At 43.5% G+C, this 22,592-nt stretch overlaps 1 protein-coding gene across 5 annotated transcripts in view; it reads left to right on the top strand.

The window, feature by feature from the left end:
* The window catches only part of OGFOD1 (2-oxoglutarate and iron dependent oxygenase domain containing 1), a 48,314-nt gene extending 26,650 nt beyond the window's left edge, over positions 1-21,664 (top strand). For 3 of the 5 annotated variants that reach the window (XM_068129324.2, XM_068129325.2, XM_078784261.1), the window contains 6 exons: positions 4,209-4,337; positions 6,631-6,744; positions 9,889-9,968; positions 16,082-16,725; positions 19,243-19,301; positions 21,348-21,664. In XM_068129324.2, coding sequence (XP_067985425.2) covers positions 4,209-4,337; positions 6,631-6,744; positions 9,889-9,968; positions 16,082-16,725; positions 19,243-19,301; positions 21,348-21,524 — 1,203 coding nt within the window. In that variant the 3' untranslated portion in view covers positions 21,525-21,664. The remainder of the gene's footprint in view (positions 1-4,208; positions 4,338-6,630; positions 6,745-9,888; positions 9,969-16,081; positions 16,726-19,242; positions 19,302-21,347) is intronic. The other 2 variants (XM_068129326.2, XM_078784260.1) reach the window with 1 other exon arrangement.
* Positions 21,665-22,592: the final 928 nt, after the last annotated feature.

The following is a 22,592-nucleotide window of genomic DNA, read 5'->3' as shown; positions in this document are numbered from 1 at the left end:
AATTTAATTATACAGACTTGGCATTTAATATGGAATATTTTTTTTGTGGGGGTGGACTTACTTTTCAAGATGTCTTAGAACCAAAAGTTCATTGGAATTATGTTGAAATTATTCTAGATTTTGTTAATGTGGCCTTTAAAAGAAACAAAAACCACATTTGACATTTCGAAACAAATAAATTGATCCTTGAAAGTGATGTAAACTGATATCGAACTCAATTCATGGACAGTACTGTGTTAAACTTCTGCACGTTTTCCAGAAGTATCTCTTTATTTTGCACATTAGCCAAAATTTTTTTTAACAAAAACAAAAGTTAAATTACGACTGGGATTATGGACAGTAAAATTACAGTTCAGTACTTCGTGTAACCCCCACGAGCATTCAGGAGAGCACGTACACGCGTTGAGGCATGCTGTTCACGAGATTTGCCAAGGGTTGGACAGGAATTGCTTGCCATGCAGTGACAATAGCCTGCTGCAATTCATGCACAGAGGTCGGCTGCTGGTCCAAGTGGTCGATTTGACGTGTTAATTCTGCCCACAAGTTCTCTATCGGATTCATATCCGGGGACATGGCAGGCCACTCCATATGCTCTACACCACGGTCAGCAAGAAAGTGTTGGATCATGCGAGCACGATGAGGCCGTGCATTGTCATCTTGGAAGACAAAGTTTCCTCGAAAGGCTGCACGAGCAAATGGAAGCAATGTTTCTTCCAGAATGGCCCTGTGCTTGAACTGGTTCAGGTTTCCATTCAGGACAACCAGGTCAGTTTTGCCCCCTGCATGAAAAGCAGCCCAAACGGTCACCCCACCACCTCCAGCTTGGACTCTTGGCACTATACAATCTTTGTTGTAGGCTTCATGCACTTGTCTGCACACTCGGACGCGACCATCTTGACGATAGACCAGAAATCTAGACTCGTCACTGAAGATCACGTGATTCCAGTGTCCTGGCTGCCATTGACGGTGCTCTCTGGCCCACTGCAATCGGCGCTGGCGGTGTTGTCTGGTCAGGCGTGGCTTTCTCAGGGGAGGCCTGGCACGATAGCCTGCTTGAACCAGTCGTTGGTTGACTAGCCTTCTGGATACAGGCACATTTGTCAGTTGCTGCCACTCAGCTCTAAGCCAATTAGCTGACTTGGTACGGCCATTGCGGACTAACCGGTGCAGCTGGCGATCATCCCTCCTTGTGGTTCTGCGGGGACGTCCTGGCCTCGGTATTGGAGTAGGGACACCCCTCTGAGCATTTCGTTTCAGGATCTTTGACACCTGACCTTGAGTGATGCCATACTGCTGAGCAATAGCACGCTGTTTCATGCCGTCATTTCGTAAAGCCACCACTCCATGACAAACAGCATTGTCGAGTTGACGGACCATCTCCAGAGGAAGCGGCAATAACTTTTGGAGACGTGCAGCAGTTGTTTTCCACTAATACAGAACGCAACAACCCTTGTATACCCGACTGTGAAGCCAATCATCAAATGCACCTGTCCGTACATTTTGCCACGCCACCTGTGATATAATCCTGTTGTTGACTTCTTGCTGCGACAGACAATCAGTGACATGGTTCTTTTAACAAATAAATCACCAAAGTGTAAAAGAAACTCACTAGATTGATATACTGAGTTAAGAAAGTAAACCTAAGTCAAGAAAAAAGAAAATATTCCATATTAAATGCAAAGTCTGTATATATATATATGTTTCTGTCTCCAGGTTTCTCCGGACAACCCGTTCAAACAGGATAGCAATACCACCGGTCATTTTCAAATAGCATGTACCATTTTAAAAGAGATAATAACATGGGTTTCCCTTGAGGAAAGCAACCTGAACTTACAGCTACCACCATGACATGTATCCAATATGAAGCTGGGCCTCTCGAGGCGAAGGCTACATTTTTAACTTTTGTCGGATTTAACTAAGACAATGGAACACACGTTTAATTTATCACCTTAATATTGTCTTGAATGTCAATTTGTAATTTTTTTTTTTTTAAATGACAAAAAAGTGAATTACAACTCTTCCCGACTCCCACCCAATCCCCTCCCTCATCCTACCATCTCCCTGCCTCTGGACTCCCACCCCATCACTTCCTCTCCCTCATCCCACTCCCTCCTTTTGGGCTCCCACCCTACCCTTTCCCCTTCTTCATCCCACTCCCTCTTTCTGGGCTCCCACCACACCCCCTTTCCTTCCCTCCTCCCACCTCCTCCAATCCCACCGCTGTCGACTGTCTTGTCGTGCAAACGAACAAACATCGAAGAATATCACTCAAAGTTGAGCAACAAAGCCATTCCAAATATTTACGCAAAATGAAAAGTAAAGAAATTGGTGAAATGGGCGTGTTCCATTACCAAGCATATTGCAGAACGCTCGCCAAGCTGATTAAGTACTCGAGCAAGCACTCCAACAAAATGGTTGACAAAGAACGGTTGATGGTATGTGAGGTATTCTTGGCAAGCGATTAGCGATTCGTCCTTGTGAAGAACAAGCATTCAATGATGAATACTTGGAGTTGACTTGTCTTTATGCTTTACTCATTCTAATTGTAACCGCTAGGGTTTATTTGATGGCTCCGTGAAACTACAACATGAGAAACAAACAGCAAATTACTAAAAAATCTCCATAATTGCAGTGCACACATTCGGCTTCAATACAAACAACCATACAGCAGTTTGTCCTTCTGTACGAGAAAACAGCAATGGCGAAATACAAACCGTTTGCAAAGCATTTACCTCACAAAGTGGCAAATGCACATCAAATCCATTTCTTACAGTTTAAGCAGTAAATGTATTATGTATCAAAGAAACAAATGAATTTACATACCAACTTTGGATCTTCAATTTATCTTTTGCAGCATTCAGTGTTTGACCTCTTTACACCGTTTTCATGCGTTCTTCATTTGGGCGTGCTCCAGCTCCCCACAACATGAAGCTTCTAAATACTTCACTAGTTAAAAGATGGAAATAACTATGAAGCCTAATGGAGTTGGTAGACGTTACAAAACAGAGATGCAAATTGCTGTTACGAAAAGCAAGATGTGAACTACCTTTAAAAATAAAACTCCCACAACAGCTACACTGCCACAACCACAGCACGGCAAAACTCCCCCCCCCCCCCAACCCCCCAAAAAACCTCAATTGCCACGAAAACGAATGTGCTCGGCAGCCATTACACCATTACAGTAATCCTCCCATTATGTTAATTGCTTTTTTTAAATTTGATCTTTAATTTGATTTATTTTGCCTTCCTAACTCTAGGGGAGGGGATTCCCCCCACTGAATACACAGGCGTGGCTGCGGCAGCCTTCATGGCGATTCTGCTGATGAATTTATATATTTTTATTGCACTTAATAGAGTTGTACTTTGGGCACATTTTTTGTGATGAGCAACCCTTAAGTGACCTTTAGAATGAGTGTTTAAACACACCCAAACACCCAGTTATCATTCATGCATTTCCTTGGAGTTCCCTTATTGTGCATGCAGAGTTGAGTCTCCTAGGTTTCACGGTTTTTGAGTTATGGAGGGCACATGCACATGCACACACACACAATAACTAACGGACAAACTGATCGACACACATTGCCTTTTATTATTATTATAGATTTGTTCCTTCCTTCCTTACGTTCTTTCCTTCTTATGCATTTAATGTTTTGATGCCCTCCTTAGGTTGCATCAACATGAAACTATTTGGTTAGCCATTAACTTCAATTTTGCTTGATACAAAGTAGAGAAAGGAAGAGGATCTTTTATGGACAGGAAATAAGGCATTGTGATGTTACTCGAGGTATTCAGATGTTCTACGAACGAGATGTTTTTACTCGACCAAGACGCAGCAAAAACAAAATGTTATCTTTTTCTTACTAAAATCATCGATGCTTGGATATTTGAGAACAAAAAAAGTACAGCTTGCCATCATTGCATGAGATTGAGATTTATGAACAGGCTGGTGCCATCTAGTCGATAAAAGGTGGTTATCGTCATAACCGGCAAGGGATTGGGGGAAGCGGGTAGACTTGTGGGACGGAGCATTCTTATAATGATTCATCTTGTGCATATACAAGACTAAGTAATCCCTGCCAAGAAAGGTAAACAGTACAGATACAACTGTAATGTTCTTTACATTTTACACCACTGGGGGTAATGTGTGATCTGTGTGATCTGTGTGATCTGTGTGATCTGTAACCCTCATGGGGAAAACTCTTTACCAGGTAGCTGAGGTGTTGAGCCAGAATAAATGTCGGCTGTCGGTGGGAGGGTGGTTCCATGGCCCAACCCTCCCACGTCCTCCACGGCAACCGGAGTCGACCCTTTCTCTCTGTTCACCAGTTACATCACATGTGAGCTTTTAATAACATTTCTCTTTGACTCTGTTTCCAAGTGTTGTTGTTGTTTAGCCCCGGACATTTCTCTCAAACAAGCCCACGGCACGGAGACAGCTGATCGATCTCACAGGAGCGACCCAGAGATCCCCCACATCCAGCATGGTGTACCCCCACCTTCACAAAGTCGGGGCCATGGCATGGTTAGAGAGAAAGAGAAAGAGAAAGAGAAAGAAAGAGACACACACAAGATGGAAAGAGCCGATCCATGTGGACCGGTTGGCTGTCCTGACAAATCCCAGGCAGCACGGAAGAATGGGGAAGATTTGGCTCCCAACTTGTTGTTGGGGTTGTATAACCACTGTGAAGAAGACTGAGACTGTATCCACATTTTCTTTTGCAACAAAACGTGTCCTTTATATTTTTAACTGTCACCATTATTCCTAAATCTCAGTATCCCAAAATAATATATGCTTTAATTAACAGAAATCACAAGTATTCTAAGCCTATGCCAATTAAACATGACTACATTACATTTTTTCCCATTTCTATCCCGACTGGCATGTCAGCACCTGGAGGTTGATGTTCCTCGGATCGATCGACTGAAAGGCGAATCTCATCAGGAGAGAAATTTACTTGCACGGAATGTACAACGAATAATAAGATGATAGCTCGGACTCCCAATGCACGTGTAACTCCCGATGCACGCCTTGGGAAGTGTCAAAGGTCAGCACAACTTCGAATCAAACCCTCTCGGTGCTCTCCATCTCCAAGTGCTGATATTGCTTGGTTCAGTGGGTTTATGATGTATGTTGTATGTTTATCTTCTGTCTGACTCGCACACTGAATGGGTTCACGATTGACCCGGCTCATGTGAAGCAAAGTACCTCATTGCAATATTCGCCTCAAAAGCCTTAGCGTCAGGGCTCTGGAAAGCCGCATGAATCCACCTGTTTCTCACTCGATCATGTGAAAGCTGAGACATGGCTGAATAAAGTATCATGTTGGCTGAGGAGAGCGTCTTCTGCTCTCACATTGCCAGCCTGCCAACTCACCTGCAGTTTCCACAGGCTGCTCATTGGTCTATTTCCACAGGCCCTCAACGATTTGTGCAACCCTGGTTCCAAAGGGTCATACCTGTACATCGACAAATCTGTTCTTTCCCTTCTCCCCACCTCTACACTCTAGCTGCTCTTCTTTCTTCCTTCACCTTTGTTTTCTTGGTTGTTGAAATGTTTTCCAATGTCTGTACAGTCTTGTTCCTCACCCCCCTCATTGAGTGGTTGCTCACCACCTCCTGTTATCGAGCCCCATCTCCATGTTTACCATTTTTACACCCTTCGTTCCACCAGATAATATCTGCATCTGTATTATCTTTGTCTATCGCTATCCTCTATGAACTCTGTTTGCCCACACGCCAACGTTTTATTTTTCCCTGTACTACTTTACCGATTGCTTTTTTTCTTGCTTCAACCTTCTCCACCCCTCTATGTCCATGTCCACTGACTTCAGCTATATTTTATGAGCCTTGGCCTCTGTATTTCATATTAGTCTCGCCACAAAGGGGAATGCAAGACTATTGCAATGAATGCCCTGTCCGTGTATATGTCCGCGTCCATATATATTTTTGCTTTAAAAACGTTTTTCTCTGCAACGGCTTGTCTGATCGATGCGAAACTTTACTCCATGGTGAATATTTTATTGCTAAGTCTGACATCATAGGTCACATTGTATGGCAGCTATGCTGGATTAAAAGGGGAAAAAAATGGGCATAGTTTTATCTGAAACTGCTCAACGAAAAAAAATTGAAACTTGGCATATGTCATCAACTCCCCATGGGGTATACAGGGTGATAACGATGACTCATCACCGAAGTGGTATTCCAGCCGTAATTGATTGAATTTAAATCTTTATCCGAAACTTCATATATCTGATCGACACCCAATGTGAATGAAGAATTAAATTTATGATGTTCGTAACACATGCCAATAAGCTATGTGTCACAACAGGGTGCATGGATGATATGGGTATTTAGGCCATAATAGCAGTGGGCCGTAATAGTAGCATGTTCAATTAACGATGGTATTTTATATTCAGAATGAACGCGTGAGGCAAGACTTTGTGCTCTACGCGTGCCGTTCTAGTTACCAAAGAAATTTTTTACCGTTTCAAAACAGGAATGGCAAGAAGTGATATTAATTCAAAATAAAGAAGCGTGGTGGAGGAGGATTAAGTGATGTTGATATGAAAGTGTTGAGATCACTTCCTGTGCACTAATTAACTTTTATAAATGTGTGCTGTGCCTTTGTAGGGATGGATTCTGGAAGAATGGGTGAGCCCAGTGTACTTTAGAGCGAGTACCCAGGTGGCAATTCGCAAACGCTTTCAACGAGACTCGGAGATTCAGCTCCACGACTTTCTTCGGGTAGGTTCCTGCGCAAAAGTGACCGACATGCCCAATGTGTTATATAAATAGCATGCTCAACCGTTCAGCCCAAGTGTGATGTGATGTCGTTCCACTGGCATGCGTCGTCAATCTGTTAAGTCGACGAGCAGCATTTTTTGTGCAAGTGATGTAATTTGAGATGCCGAGCGCAAATTCTTCTTGTGATTAGGAAATAATCCCAGTCCTCGTTCAAATCTCAGCCAAAAGTAAACATTTGGAGGTGCCTACTCCATGCCAGTGTAGACATCTCGACAGAAAACATGTTACCAAATGATCCTGCCATCTCAAACGTTTACAAGAGATCTATTCCTCCTCCTCATGTGCTGTCCTTTCCTGCTCCTCCTCCTCATGTCCTCTCCTCCATGTCCTCTCCTCCTCAAGTCCTCTCCTCTCATCCTCATGTCCTCTCATCTCATCCTTAATAGTTACCTTAATTCACAAGTTACCTTAATACCACATCACCTATGGTGGAACTTCTCACTCAGTTGTGACATTGTTTGGTATGAGTTTTAATGTATATACAGTCAAGGCTCGTGGAAAAACTAGTGCACAGAATGGATCCAGACGTAACAGGACAAAAGGAACAGTAGAGAGAGGTGGGAAACACAAAGATGAAGAAGAACCCTCCCCAAACCCACCTCTTTCCAAGTTTCCAGTTTTTCCTTCCTGAGGGTTTGCTTCTGTATCCATGCTGTTCACCTCCTGTGCCTCCTTCAGCCCTCATTGTTCCCCACATCCCATTATTACTCTAAGTCTCCCTCTATTTTGTCCCTCATACCTACTGTTGGTATTTTCCCCTCTTTTTCTACTGTGATGTCTGCCGAGACTTCAGTGTGCCTGTGTTCGGCAAGCAGATACAGACTTGGCATTTATTATGGAATATTTTTTTTGTGGGGGTGAACTTACTTTTCAAGATGACTTAGAACCAAAAGTTCATTGGAATTATGTTGAAATTATTCTAGATTTTGTTAATGTGACCTTTAAAAGAAACAAAAACCACATTTGACATTTCGAAACAAATAAATTGATCCTTGAAAGTGATGTAAACTGATAGCGAACTCAATTCACAGACAGTACTGTGTTAAACTTCTGTACGTTTTCCAGAAGTATCTCTTTATTTTGCAAATTAGCCAAAACAAATTTCAACAAAAACAAAAGCTAAATTATGACTGGGATTACGGACAGTAAAATTACAGTTCAGTACTTCGTGTAACCCCCACGAGCATTCAGGAGAGCACGTACACGTTGAGGCATGCTGTTCACGAGATTTGCCAAGGTTTGGACAGGAATCGCTTGCCATGCAGTGACAATAGTCTGCTGCAATTCACGCACAGAGGTAGGCTGCTGGTCCAAGTTGTCGATTTGACGCGTTAATTCTGCCCACAAGTTCTCTATCGGATTCATATCCGGGGACATTGTTAGGCCACTCCATATACTCTACACCACGGTCAGTAAGAAAGTGTTGGATCATGCGAGCACGATGAGGACGTGCATTGTCATCTTGGAAGACAAAGTTTCCTCGAAAGGCTGCACGAGCAAATGGAAGCAATGTTTCTTCCAGAATGACCCTGTACTTGAACTGGTTCAGGTTTCCATTCAGAACAACCAGGTCAGTTTTGCCCCCTGCATGAAAAGCAGCCCAAACGGTCACCCCACCACCTCCAGCTTGGACTCTTGGCACTATACAATCTTCGTTGTGGGCTTCATGCACTTGTCTGCGCACTCGGACGCGGCCATCTTGACGATAGACCAGAAATCTAGACTCGTGACTGAAGGTCACGTGATTCCAGTGTCCTGGCTGCCATTGACGGTGCTCTCTGGCCCACTGCAATCGGCGCTGGCTGTGTTCTCTGGTCAGGCGTGGCTTTCTCAGGGGATGCCTGGCACGATAGCCTGCTTGAACCAGTCATTGGTTGACTAGCCTTCTGGATACAGGCACATTTGTCAGTTGCTACCACTCAGCCCTAAGCCGATTAGCTGACTTGGTATGGCCATTGCAGAATAACCGGTGCAGCTGGCGATCATCTCTCCTTGTGGTTCTGCGTGGACGTCCTCGCCTCGGTATTGGAGTAGGGACACCCCTCTGAGCATTTCGTTTCAGGATCGTTGACACCTGACCTTGAGTGATGCCATACTGCCGAGCAATAGCACGCTGTTTCATGCCAGAATTTCGTAAAGCCACCACTCCATGACAAACAGCATTGTCAAGTTGACGGACCATCTCCAGAGGAAGCGGCAATAACTTTTGGAGACGTGCAGCAGTTGTTTTCCACTAATACAGAACGCAACAACCCTTATATACCTGATTGTGAAGCCAATCGTCAAATGTACCTGTCCTTACATTTTGTCACGCCACCTGTGATATAAACCTGTTATTGACTTCTTGCTGCGAAAGACAATCAGTGACATGGTTCTTTCAACAAAGACATCACCGAAGGGTAAAAGAAACTCACCAGATTGATATACTGAGTTCAGAAAGTAAACCCAAGTCGAGAAAAAAAAAATTCCATATTAAATGCCAAGTCTGTATAAAGATCTGTCTATTTTATAGCTCCTTCCTGATCCTCGACATTGTATACAAAAAATAAAATTATAATTCCTTTTTCTCAGCATTCGACTCTTGTTTTGTGTCTCAAACTTGATTGGCACCTGCACTTGGGCTCTTCCCAAACCTATTTCATGTTCACCATTGTGCAATTCACATCCTACATAGGCTTCCCTCCTTCTTTTTCCTTCAAGTTTGGTGAGAATAAGGGAAGTTGATCCTGTTTCGTGTGAGTGACCTCATCCCTTGGAGCTTGGTTTTGTGAAAGTCTGCCGTACTCAAACCCCACACAAAGTGAAGTCTCGTGGCATTATCAACGAGAAAATCTGTGCGGACATTCCCTTCGTGACACAATGAAGTATAAGCTGTGACAACACTAAAAATAATATCGGGAAGTTGACATTAACAGAGTTGGATCTTCTGCCAATAATTTTACAAGATTGATTTAAAAAGAGAATTAAATGGTTTATAAATTCGATCGTCCCTCTAGTTCTTGGTGATTTAAATTTTAAATAAAAGTCTGGTTTGTCTGACAAATTGTGATTTTTTTTCCCCATGACTTGTACCTGTGCACGCAGTCAGACAAGTTTGAGCTTATTTGTGGAGCGATGCACAATGCTCAGATCGTCTGGGAACCGTGTGGGCCTCCGAATCACAGGTAACAAACATCTCTCCGATCCTCTGTGATCTCGTGCCACACAATAGAAAAGCTATCCAGAAAGTCATAGAATTAGGCACAATTTTTAAGCGATGAAGCCGCTTCAATATTTGCCTATGCTCTTCCTTCCATCTGTCCATCTGTCCGTCAAAAATGAAGAAGAACCACCTTTTTAACCCACCGTTTTAAATTATAATGGTGTTCGTTTCTAGGCCTTGACGAGCTGCTTCCCTCAGACATGGGTGGGAATTTTTTTTCTTTTTGCAACACCCATGGGATGACTATGTCGGTTTATCTCAGGCCGTATCATCTGGTGGAATACCCCGTGCGCGTCATTTCAGAGGAGTTTGTTCATTCATTTTAGATTTTGTAGGTAATTGGTTATCTCGTGATTTTAATAGCGGCAATTTATTTTCTGAAAAAATATTTTAACTTTGAAGTTTATTTATTGTTTGAGGTTATTTTGAGTACAAAGCCTGAGAGGGTGGAAGTCAATGCCCTGATGGTGGAATAACACATGGATGCAATAAGGATGTATGTTTTGTCCCACAGGCATGGAGGAGGAGGAAGAGAGGACAGGAGGATGAGAGGAGAGGACAGGAGGATGAGAGGAGAGGACAGGAGGATGAGAGGAGAGGACAGGAGGATGAGAGGAGAGGACAGGAGGATGAGAGGAGAGGACAGGAGGATGAGAGGAGAGGACAGGAGGATGAGAGGAGAGGATGAGAGGAGAGGACAGGAGGATGAGAGGAGAGGACAGGAGGATGAGAGGAGAGGACAGGAGGATGAGAGGAGAGGACAGGAGGATGAGAGGAGAGGACAGGAGGATGAGAGGAGAGGACAGGAGGATGAGAGGAGAGGACAGGAGGATGAGATGAGAGGAGAGGACATGAGGAGGATGAGAGGAGAGGACATGAGGAGGATGAGAGGAGAGGACATGAGGAGGATGAGAGGAGAGGACATGAGGAGGATGAGAGGAGAGGACAAGAGGAGAGGACATGATGAGAGGACATGAGGAGGATGAGAGGAGAGGACAAGAGGAGAGGACATGATGAGAGGACATGAGGAGGATGAGAGGAGAGGACATGAGGAGGATGAGAGGAGAGGACACGAGGAGGATGAGAGGAGAGGACATGAGGAGGATGAGAGGAGAGGACATGAGGAGGATGAGAGGAGAGGACATGAGGAGGATGAGAGGAGAGGACATGAGGAGGATGAGAGGAGAGGACATGAGGAGGATGAGGGGAGAGGACATGAGGATGAGGAGGATAGGACATGAGAGGAGAGGACATGAGGATGATGAGAGGACAGGAGATGAGGATGAGAGGAGAGGACAGGAGATGAGGACGAGAGGAGAGGACAAGAGGAGAGGACATGATGAGAGGACATGAGGAGGATGAGAGGAGAGGACATGAGGAGGATGAGAGGAGAAGACATGAGGAGGGTGAGGGGAGAGGACATGAGGAGGATGAGAGGAGAGGACGGGACATGAGGAGGGTGAGAGGAGAGGACAGGACATGAGGGTGAGAGGAGAGGACATGAGGAGGGTGAGAGGAGAGGACAGGACATGAGGAGGGTGAGAGGACAGGACATGAGGAGGGTGAGAGGACAGGACATGAGGAGGGTGAGAGGACAGGACATGAGGAGGGTGAGAGGACAGGACATGAGGATGAGAGGAGAGGACATGAGGATGAGAGGAGAGGACATGAGGATGAGAGGAGAGGACATGAGGATGAGAGGAGAGGACATGAGGATGAGAGGAGAGGACATGAGGATGAGATGAGAGGACATGAGGATGAGAGGACATGAGGATGAGAGGAGAGGACATGAGGATGAGAGGAGAGGACATGAGGATGAGAGGAGAGGATGAGAGGAGAGGACTTGAGAGGACATGAGGAGGAGCAGGAAAGGGCAGCATATGAGGAGGAGGAATAGGTCTCTTGTGAACGTTTGAGATGGCAGGATCATTTGTGGCGGGCCACGTGAAAAGGGGAAAAGGGGGCTTATGGGTGTTCCTTGGGTAAACTGACTTTTCATCGTTTTCTGACCACCCGTAAGCCCCCTTTTTACGTGGCGCGCCACATGGTAACATGTTTGCTGTCGAGATGTATACACTGGCATTTGTTTTCAGACACAGTCAGGCATAACCAAAACTTCCGTACTGGAGGATTTCTATGGAGTGTGCTGCATTCAGGAGCAACTTGGATGGCACCTGAATTTGGCCGATTTATTGCATTTTGCTTGTGGATGTTAAAGGCCCCAGGCTATATTTTCAACGATCATTCTTTGCTGGTATGATGTCATACTAGCTGTATGACAGCTATGTAGCTGTCCTCTCCTTAGAACATACAGCTGTGTCAGTAACGTACAGCAGTATGTTAGAATTCTGTCATTCAGATTTGGAATGGTCATGATTGGTCAAATGGCTTTACCTGTTCCTTAAAGAGCACTTTCAATGATTCCAGTTACTTGTGTGTGTTAATCTGTATAACATTGCTAACCATTTCCCCGATGGCGTATTATTTGATCGTGTCATATTAAGTTTGTATTCGTAAACATTTGCACTAATCAAAGGAATTTTCATTTTTTGAAGTCTCCTCAAAACATGCCTAATAAGGCTCTCCTCGAACGATGTCGGGACGGTCGTTTCGCTGCGATGAGCCGGAAATGAGTCATCAAATATGTGGGAAGTTAATAAAAAAAATTGACATCAAATTGTTTTCCTCAAGTTCAAGAAGTACCATGTCGATCCTGTTGCGTTTGTCTGGAGCTATTTCGGGGAAACCTGCCCGTCAGCCTGCTCGGGAAATAGACTGAGAATGCTGCATTCCAGGTGTGGCACAGACCCGTGTTTCAACATTCTATTTGAATTAAACCCCATTTGAATGACGTGGGTACTGCGTCGTGTTAGTAGATTTGGGTGAAATTCTCCGAACCTGAAGTTCGCTGACAAACTTCACTCTGTGACCTTTCGAGGTCACCTCCGTTGGGAAGTTCAGCACGTTATGCCCGTTTAAGTGACTGTTTTTGCAGAATTTTGATCTTTCGCAAACAAAAGGGTAGAAACGATCATGGTTCTGGATTGGTGACGATCTGAGATGGTGGTGAACAGTTGTCTTGAAGACCTGGAGGGAAGAATGAGATTGAAGAGGATGTGGAAGCTCGTTCCACAGGTGTTCAAAAATAACAAATAAGCAGTGGTTCTGGATTTTTGGAGTTTCGCTAAAAGGGGGTTGATGGCGGACTGTGTCTGCCTTGCAGATACCTGGAGGTGGGGTAGTGGTGGGGGAGGGAGGACAAAGCACGGTGATGGCAGATAGACCGGAAATGTGGTGGAAGAAGACAGAGACCACTGTCCTGTCAGCGACGGCGAAGTGATCGGCCCATAGTCTAAGCTTCATCACGAGAGATTCCAATGATCTTGAAAGCCTTGCCTTCTATGTTGTCAAGCTGAGCAGGATGTGAGGCAGGGGAGCCAGCCCAGAGTGGAGAGCAGTACCCCATCAAGCTGCAGATGAAAGCCTTGCAGGTGGATAGGAGCGCAGGTGTGCCAAGGGAGAACGTTGCACCATGGAGGATGTCCTGCCGAAGACTGGCTTTGGAGGCCAATTTTGAAATGTGGTTTGTCCATTATGCTAAAACTTTTCCATAATCCCAAGTAGTGCATGAAATTCGCATTAATCATCGCTGGCAACGTTGGTACAGCGTTACTTACCAAAGAGATGAATTGGATGCATTGCAGGTCCACAGATTGTTACTTGCAAAATCGAATATTTTTCAAGTATATTGGTTGGTCTTGTGTGTTATTCTGTCTGTCTGTTTGTCTATCGCCTACAGGTTACAATTCTAAACCGATCTTCACGAAACTTCACCAAATGCTAGAATTGGTAATAAGGAAGAAGCCTATTGATTTTGAGGTCAAAGTTCATCTTGAGTTCAAATTTCTAAAATTGTCATTTTTCATACGATTGACTAGAAAGTTGAACAGCATTTGCATATTGTCACTAAATTGGAAAACCAACTATTTTTGAGATCAAAGGTTAACTCGAGGTCAAACTTCTAAAATCATCAATTTTAATCCAATTGACCCGTTTTTTTTTTGTGTTTTTTTTGTTTTTGGATACAAGATCGGGGCTCGTGAAAGAGCTAACATTAATCACACAAAAAGTCAAACCGACACACAAAACACAAAATAAGGGGAGCAGTAGACAAGATGGGGAGAGAGGGGGAAGGATGGACACAAACACAACATTTGAGAGCAAGGACATCGAGAGAACTGTGGGAGGGAGAGGGCTTGGGGGAGGTGGGAGAGGTATAAAACATATGGACACTGCAAGGACTTCCAGGAAAGAAGTTGGAATTTCAAAAAAGTGTATCTGGGGTGAATTAGCGGGGGTAGAAAAGATCAAGGTTTTGGATGGGGGAAGATAAGAGATGGTGGTGAACAGATTTGTGGTGAACAGACCCGAGCTTTGATTAAGATTGTCGATTTTAATATTGATGAAATGGACAATTTGATGTATCCATGGTAACTTTTTATTTTGGGGAGGGGTGAATTTTGCAAGTATTGTCTGCATGACGTCTTCTTCTTTTATTTTGTTCATCAGTCTTTTTGTTGAGCTTTTAACATGATAATTTGCTTATGTTTATCATTCAATTTCCAAGTTAGTCTTGTTGGTCATTCAAGTTCCAATTAATGGCTCCCCAAGAGCACAAGGGCTGGCACCTTTGAACTTTCTATAGTCTGGTTATGGAGTGATTTCTTGCACTATAAACTGTCATCATGGTACTTTGTAGACAGGTGTCCCTTCTGTGTTTAGCTGGTGGATGTGAAAGCTCCTTTGGTGCCTTTTGAAAAGAGTAGGCCAGTGTGTGTGTTGCTAACTTGGCCAAATTGCATATTTTTGTTTTAACCAAAAGCATCCTGGTGTGACGGAGTTGTGAACCATCTAGGGATTTTCTCAGCCACAATTGCTCATGACTTCCTGTTGGCACTCTGCTATATGCGCTAAAGGAGTATGGTCATGGTCAAGGATAGACACAAGCATGCAGGATGTTTCACACTGTGCGGCTCCCCAACCTGCTGTTAAGAATACCGCTTTGTTTAAACGATGCATTTGCAGCCTTGAAGCTCTCTCGCATGATTGTTGTTAGCTGAGATTAGGTTATAAATTAGCAGGTGCGAGGCTAGCAGGGTTTGGTGCAGACCAGCCAAGCGTGCATGTGCTGTCCAAGCTCAACCCTTCTCCCAGCACAGGTAGCGATGCACCACCGTCCAAGCCAATGTGACAGAGGCAGGCATACATCGCAGGTTGCTGAAGGTGCCATTATTTCATATTTTTACATCCATTTGATTTTGTATATATAATCTTGCTCGTACCAACCATACAATTTGTACACTTCATATATGCAAGTTTGTCTTGTTAAAAACATTATAGTTGTAATGTTTATCATGGTGATGGATAAAGTTATCATATTGCAGAAGGTCAGGTGTTTGCACATATGTTTTGTGGTAAGGTATTTGTGCACCTTTCATGAAGGTGTGCGGTATTGGATAGCTGAATTGTGACCAATTAGCTAAATGGCCTTTTAGCCGACTTCCAAGGGTGCTTGGAAAAATGGCAGCGACATTGGCAAGCGTGTATAGACTTCCAGGGAGATTACTTTGAAGGCGACGACAAAACACAATTGGTATATTTACAATAAAAATTTATATTGCTATAATCCTGGAACTTTATTGTCAGACCATTGCTGCTGTCAATAGAGTTCCAATTAGGTTGAAGTCTTGTTTGTAAAATGGCAGAAAGTCCTCCTCGTACCTTGGAGAAAGTCACAAGTGTTTGTGCTCCATCTCCTCCCAAATACCTTTCCGTACCTTCTCCACTCCTTCCATCTTCCTTTTCACAAATTTCTTTTTACCAAATGTTTTTTTCCCCCTTTTTGCATTTGTAAAATGTGTACAATGTATTGGTAGCCATTCTGTTATGTAACATTACTCAGTTTGTGTTTGGGATATTGTACAATGGAAATGCTTATTTTGTAGTTGATATAAACGGACACTTGGTGTAACTTCAACAGCATCGCATCATTCGTTTCTCACGTGACTGTTACAGGTGCTACGAAAAAGCAGTGGAATCCGATGTTCCCGACGTCTTGCGCTCTCTGCTGCACCTTCTGCACTCATCTGTTATGTTTGACCTTTTGGCTCGCCTAACGGGCCTAAAACTTGGAACTGGCATGGCCATGGAAGAGATGCGCCCTTTGGAGAGCAAAGAAAGGATCCTGGATGTAGATGCGGAGAAAGGCGCTATGAAAGTTTTCCGAAGCCCACACGATGACTCGGTTGAGCCATCAAGCGCTGACGATGTCAATACCTTAAAGAGAATGCAAAATAATAATTTTACAACACAAAAAGTGACTCGAAGTAAAGAAAATTCCAGCGAATCCAGCCCTCCGGAGCTTCAGGAAGCTCCTGCTGGTGAGTATTTGGTATCAGGAACTTGTGAAGTTGAGCCTAAAGACCAACAACTGTTTGAAGAATCTTCAAATGATGAACAATTTGATGAGGAGACTACGTCGGACTCCGAGACATCCGAAACATCTGATTCGGACCATGAAACGAGCAAAACAATTGGAGCTCCAGCCTGCTGTGGAGAGGTGCGCCGATGGCGTCATGGAGCCTACACATTGTTACACGATGGAGAAGGCACCAACTCTGATTTTGCTTTGGATCTCATCTTGTACACTTCTTGTCCTGGTATGTGCAACCGCACGGGCCTGAACTTGTGGCTTAGGCCACACCAACTAATTTTTTCTAACAGGATGCAAAGTCGGTTTTCACACATGTCACGTGTTAATTTCACACACTAATTAATGCACTGGAAATATTTTTGCAGTTAGTATTTTAAATTAATTTCTGTAACATTATTTTGACTGCACCAAACAAACCTGGGAAAACAAAAACGAACCTTACTTTATATCATCGGTGTCTTGTGATCATGTTCCACAAGTTTCTTGTAAACTAATCAAAGATGAAGGTCATCCCTGCCCACCGTTTGATTATTTTACCAGTTAAATCATAGCACAAGAACTTCTTCTTTTTTTTGAATGCAGCACAAGCTTCAGGGTAGCATCATCACCTGAGGTTGCGGCTGTGCTGCTGATGCAAATAGGGCACAACGATCGTTATGTGGTGTGGTGGGTGGAGGTTGGGAAAATGGCTATTGTTACTACTACTAATATAACCCCAATTATTTTCACCTTGTGTGGTTGGCCTGGGGATGTTTTTGGCCCAAGTCTTTTACGTACTGGCTGGTTCGGACTGATTGTGATTTGTGCAGGAATTTGGAACTTAGCCAGCGTGCTGGCACAAATGGCCACTGTTGCTTTATTCACAAGGAGTGCTTTATTACCTGTGCTCGTGGAACGAAAAGTGGGGTTAAGCGACTGGTTGGGTGTGTACGTGTGGCGTATGTACGTGTCTGCATTTTAAAAATTCATTTGCTCGGCCATCATTGGTCCGATTGACAGGGTAATTTGCACGATAGGAGCACCTCATCTTGTATAATTTTTAATGATAATTATGATGTTATAGGTCACCTGGTACAGGTGCCATCATGGAAAAACCGAAAAACGTTTCACCTCTATCTCCAAAACTGCTCCATGGAAAGAATTGAAACGTGGTGCATTGCCAAGTACTCTCCAAGGGGTATAAGATATGTTAATGATGATGTCATCGGTACCTTTATTAGGACGTCATAATTTGACAAGTACAACGCTTGATCTGATCAGTATGATTTTATTTATCTGCAACTGTTGGTCCGACGGACACAAAATTTTCACCATAGGAGTGCCTCTCCCTGTATATATTTTTTGATGATTGACGTCATAGGTCATGTGGTACAGGCACCATCTAGTAAAAACCGAAAAACGTTGCACCTCTATATCTCAAACTGCTCCATGGAAAACGAGCGTTACGCCTAGGTCCCCCGTCGGTGAAGTGATGCGAGTTGACAAAGTGGAAGACGCAAGGCGGCCATCTTGGATTTTGACGTGGCGACCCAATTTTCAATAGGGTTCTTCCTTATGCCTAGATACACCCACACACCAGATTATAAGTTGGTACTTCGCTTATTTTTCAAGATATTTCGCTCACAAGGTTCAGACATATATATCGTGGTGGCCATCTTGGATTTTGACGTGGCGACCCAATTTTCAACAGCGTTCTTCCTTATGACGAGATACACCGGCACACCAAATTAGAAGTTGGTACTTCGCTTATTTTTCAAGATATTCATCTCACATGGTTCAGACATACATGGCGGCATCCATCTTGGATTTTGACGTGGCGACCCATTTTTCAACAGCGTTCTTCCTTATGCCTAGATACTCCCACACACCAGATTAGAAGTTGGTACTTCGCTTATTTTTCAAGATATTTCGCTCACAAGGTTCAGACATATATATGGTGGCGGCCATCTTGTATTTTGACGTGGCGACCCAATTTTCAATAGCGTTCTTCCTTGTGCCTAGGTACACCCACACACCAGATTAGAAGTTGGTACTTCGCTTATTTTTCAAGATATTCAGCTCAAGGTTCAGACATACATGGCATCAGACATACATGGCGGCGGCCATCTTGGATTTTGACGTGGGTTGCACCCACACAACAAATTCGAATGCGGTCCTTCGCTTACGCACGCACGCCCGCCCGCACGCACGGACGGACGGACACACGGATGGAGGGGAAAACCATAGTCCCCCTTTCGCTCTGCGGTGCGATGGTGGACAAAAATTAAAACGTGGCTCATTGTAAAGAACTCCGCATGGGGAATATGTGTTGTTAACGATGACTTCATTGGTGCCTTAATTATGACGTCATAATTTGACAAGTACAACGCAAAGTCCGATCAGTTTGAAATTTATTGAGTGTGATCTTCGCAACAATTATATTGGAGGATATAAATTTATGATGCCTTCAGTCACATGGTCTGTCAGCCATATTGGATCAAAGAAAAAAAAAACACCTTAAATAAAAAGAGTTGGCTCGCACCAAGTTGACTGCATGGGGTAACTATTCTGTGAATACCATTTAGTTATTAGTTTTGTAATCTGACCAAATATGGCCGACTGGTGGCCTTTAACTCTGTACAGCAGAATTACTAAAACCACGGGGGCTATGACATTTTATGTCTTTTTCTCCTTATTTGTTGTAAACAAAAATGTAAGTGATTCAGGTCATCTTCATAAATATACGTCTTTTTTTTTCTTGCAGATTGGCCATCTGACTTTGGTGGCTTCACTTCATATGTGGCTAGAGATGAAGATGAGGAGGTGAGTTTAATGTTTATGAATGCCTTTCCACCTTTGTGTTTTATCTAAAAACTTTTACGGAGGGCTGGAACAACTTTACTAACTTTGTAGAGATCACGGTCATAAAACATAAGCCATTTCTCCGCCTGCTTCCATTCATCTTGCTGTGAATGCTGCTTATCTACTTTTGTGTATTTGGCGTCCCTCTTTAGAATACCGCTCGGCATTTGCTGGTCATGTGCTGTGCGATAATTTAACCCTTGCTGGTGAGGACTTGGACATTGTCCTGAAGTTGTGGAAAAAACAAATAATCACAACATTGAGCCCATTTTATGACCTCATCCACAGATGGGACGTACAAGGTCTGACAAAGTTCCAAGACTGATATTTTTGTCTCGAGAGGTTACAGCACGAGCTTGGATTTTGTAATTGTATGTGGATCATAATCTTCCTGTCAGTATTGCTACATTATCCGTTGTATCGATCGGTTGTATTTTGAAGCCGCACTGGAATTTTCTTACAATTGATTATGTCGAGTCTCCTCGGGCAATGATGGCATTGCCTTTCTATGGCTGGTACACATGGGTGTGGTGAGGGGGGGCTGACTTTTTCCCTGGTAAGGAGGGTGGACAGGTACTACACCTTGCCCAGATTGCAGTGTTGCAGTTGTGTTGTGAAGATGGACATTTATGAAACAGAGAATCAAGTTTTTGGTAGAACTAAACAAAATTGACACGGCCATTTTTGACAAGTTGAAATTGGAGTTCGTGGAAGACACAATGTCAAAATCACCCATGTTTGAGTGGGCCAAGGTTTGCAGAAGGGAGAATGGACGCGAATGATAAGTGGTCAGGATGAACTTCGATTGCCAAAACAGATGAAAATGTCAAGGATGAGAATATTGGACTGATCTGATGAACGTTTGACAGATGGATAGCGGACCAGTTGAACTTGAACAGAGAGACTGTTATGTTGATTTTAATCGTAAAACTCAACATGAGGAAGGTGTGTGTCAAGATGGTCTCAAATAACCTGAGCAACGAATAAAAAGAAGGGAGGCTCCAGGTTTGTTCTGACCTGTCAGACGTGTTGAATGTTGAACAAAATAATCACAGGAGATGAGACCTTGGTCTACCAGTACGACCCAGAAACGAAACGCCAGTCTGCAATGGAAAACAACTTCATCCTCAAGACTGAAAAAGCTCATGTCAAAAGTTAAAACGCTGCTGATTAATTTTTTCGACATCAAAGGGATTGTCTCCAAGGAGTTTATTCCTCCAGGCCAAACGGTGAACCAAGTGAGGTTTGTGAAGTTTTGGGAGGGGGTGAGGAAACGTGTTTTGCACTGAACAAGTGGATTCACCATCACAACAACGCTTCCGCACACACAGCACTCTGATGCAATTATTGACAGACAAACAAATCACTTTGCTGGAATATCCTCCCTACTCTCTTGACTTGGCTCCATGTGATTTTTTTGTTTTTGTTTCCAAGACTGAAAACTCCAATGAAAGGAACTCATTTTACATCAATACAAGAGATCCAGAGAGCTGGGACCAATTAGCTCAATGGCCTTTTAGCCGACTTCCAAGGGTGCTTGGAAAAATGGCAGCGACATTGGCAAGTGTGTATAGACTCCCAGGGAGATTACTTTGAAGGTGACCACAAAACACAATTGGTATATTTACAAGAAAATTTTATATTGCTCTAATCCTGGAACTTTGTCAGACCTCGTAGTCTGAGCCCTGTAAGAATTTTGAAGAAAGTGATGGACTAGCAGTGGGCTCGTCGACGAGGATGATGTGCTGCAGGTTTCTAATTGAGCTTTCTGCACCAGACAACTAAGTTTGGTCTTTTAAGGTTACTGCAGCAGTTCAAATCGAGGCCAGACAGGTATGTGAAGGCCTATTGGGTTGTGCTACCATTTAGTCGTGTCCCACCTGATGTGTGGTGCCCTTTTTCAAATGAACGTTTTTCTGACCATAACCCACGTCGTACAATTTGAGACCATATCAAACTTTCTGGCCTGCTGTATTGACAACTATCCATTCTGTTCATTCCCCTCAGCTACTCACCATATTGCCAAAGAACAATGCACTGGCATTGGTCTATCGAGACAGAGAGACACTCAAGTTTGTGAAGCACATCAATCACCGCTGTGTGGTCAGCTGTAAGGTGGAGAATGCAATGCAGAACAATCCCTCATTGACTTTTCATGACATTTCTTTTGTATATTATGAATAAGACAACGGGTTCCAAAGATCGAACCATCTGGGGTAAGTAGGCATGATGAAAGTTCTGATAATTATCAATCAGGTGGTCTTCGGAACGTTTACTTGAAGACAAATCTGTCGGTCTGTCAATAAAAATGAAGATTTTGCTGCTTTTTGTGTTTCATTGTCAAGCCATTTGAAAGGGCTTTGTAAATATTGTGCAAGTGACTGGCAAACACAATTGGAATAAGAAAGAAAATTGGACAATCACAAGTTTACAACTCAAAAAGTTGACAAACCTAGGTTTATGTTGCCAGTTTTTATGGGTTTTCCTCCATTCATGATGGGTTTTTGTGACCAAAATAACTTCAGAACGGCTGAAGGGATCTTAGTCAAACTTAGTGCAGATACAGTATGTATAATAATGTAAAGATTAACTGATAAGATTTTGGGGTCCTGAGGTGAAAGGCCAAGTAAGGTAAAATTGTGATAACTTGTGAACACAACAGGCATTTTAAGGCCATTTTCCCTGCTGGAGCGGGGGTTAGCTTTGCGAGACCCATGACAATTTTCTCCATCTCCTCTGCCCGCATTTCTTCTTCCACCACCTTTAGCCAAGTCTTTCTCGGTCTTCCCCATCCTCTACTTCCTTCTACATTCATTTCCATCACTCTTCTCAACCAGTCACTTTCATCCTTCCTCAACATGACCAAACCATCTCAACCTGTTTGTCTTCACAGGCTCTATTCATCATCTTTCGCAATTCATCATTTGTCTTTCTCGCTCAACGATACTCCGCACATCCACTGAACCATTCGCATTTCCACCCTTCGTTGCTGCTCTACGTTCATTACCCATGTCCCGCTCCCATAAATCACAACACTTCTCACACATGCAGCATACACTATTCCCTTCAGCTTCAAAGACAGCACTCCTCGTCAGCACGTCACTCGGTTCCCAAAACGTCTTCCATGTACATCTCATTCTAGCAACCATTGCAGTGTCTGATCCACCTTCTCCATTCAGCATGTCTCCTAGGTAGCAAAATGTTTTCACACCTTCCAGGTGGAAGCATATCAGGTGACCTCAGTGTTCGTTA

This window comes from Myxine glutinosa, chromosome 9, assembly GCF_964187855.1.
Source record: "Myxine glutinosa chromosome 9, kmMyxGlut1.1, whole genome shotgun sequence".
In the NCBI taxonomy this organism is placed as follows: Eukaryota; Metazoa; Chordata; class Myxini; order Myxiniformes; family Myxinidae; genus Myxine; species Myxine glutinosa.
The sequence above is the reverse complement of the archived record's forward strand: the minus strand, read 5'-3'. Positions and strand labels throughout refer to the sequence as shown.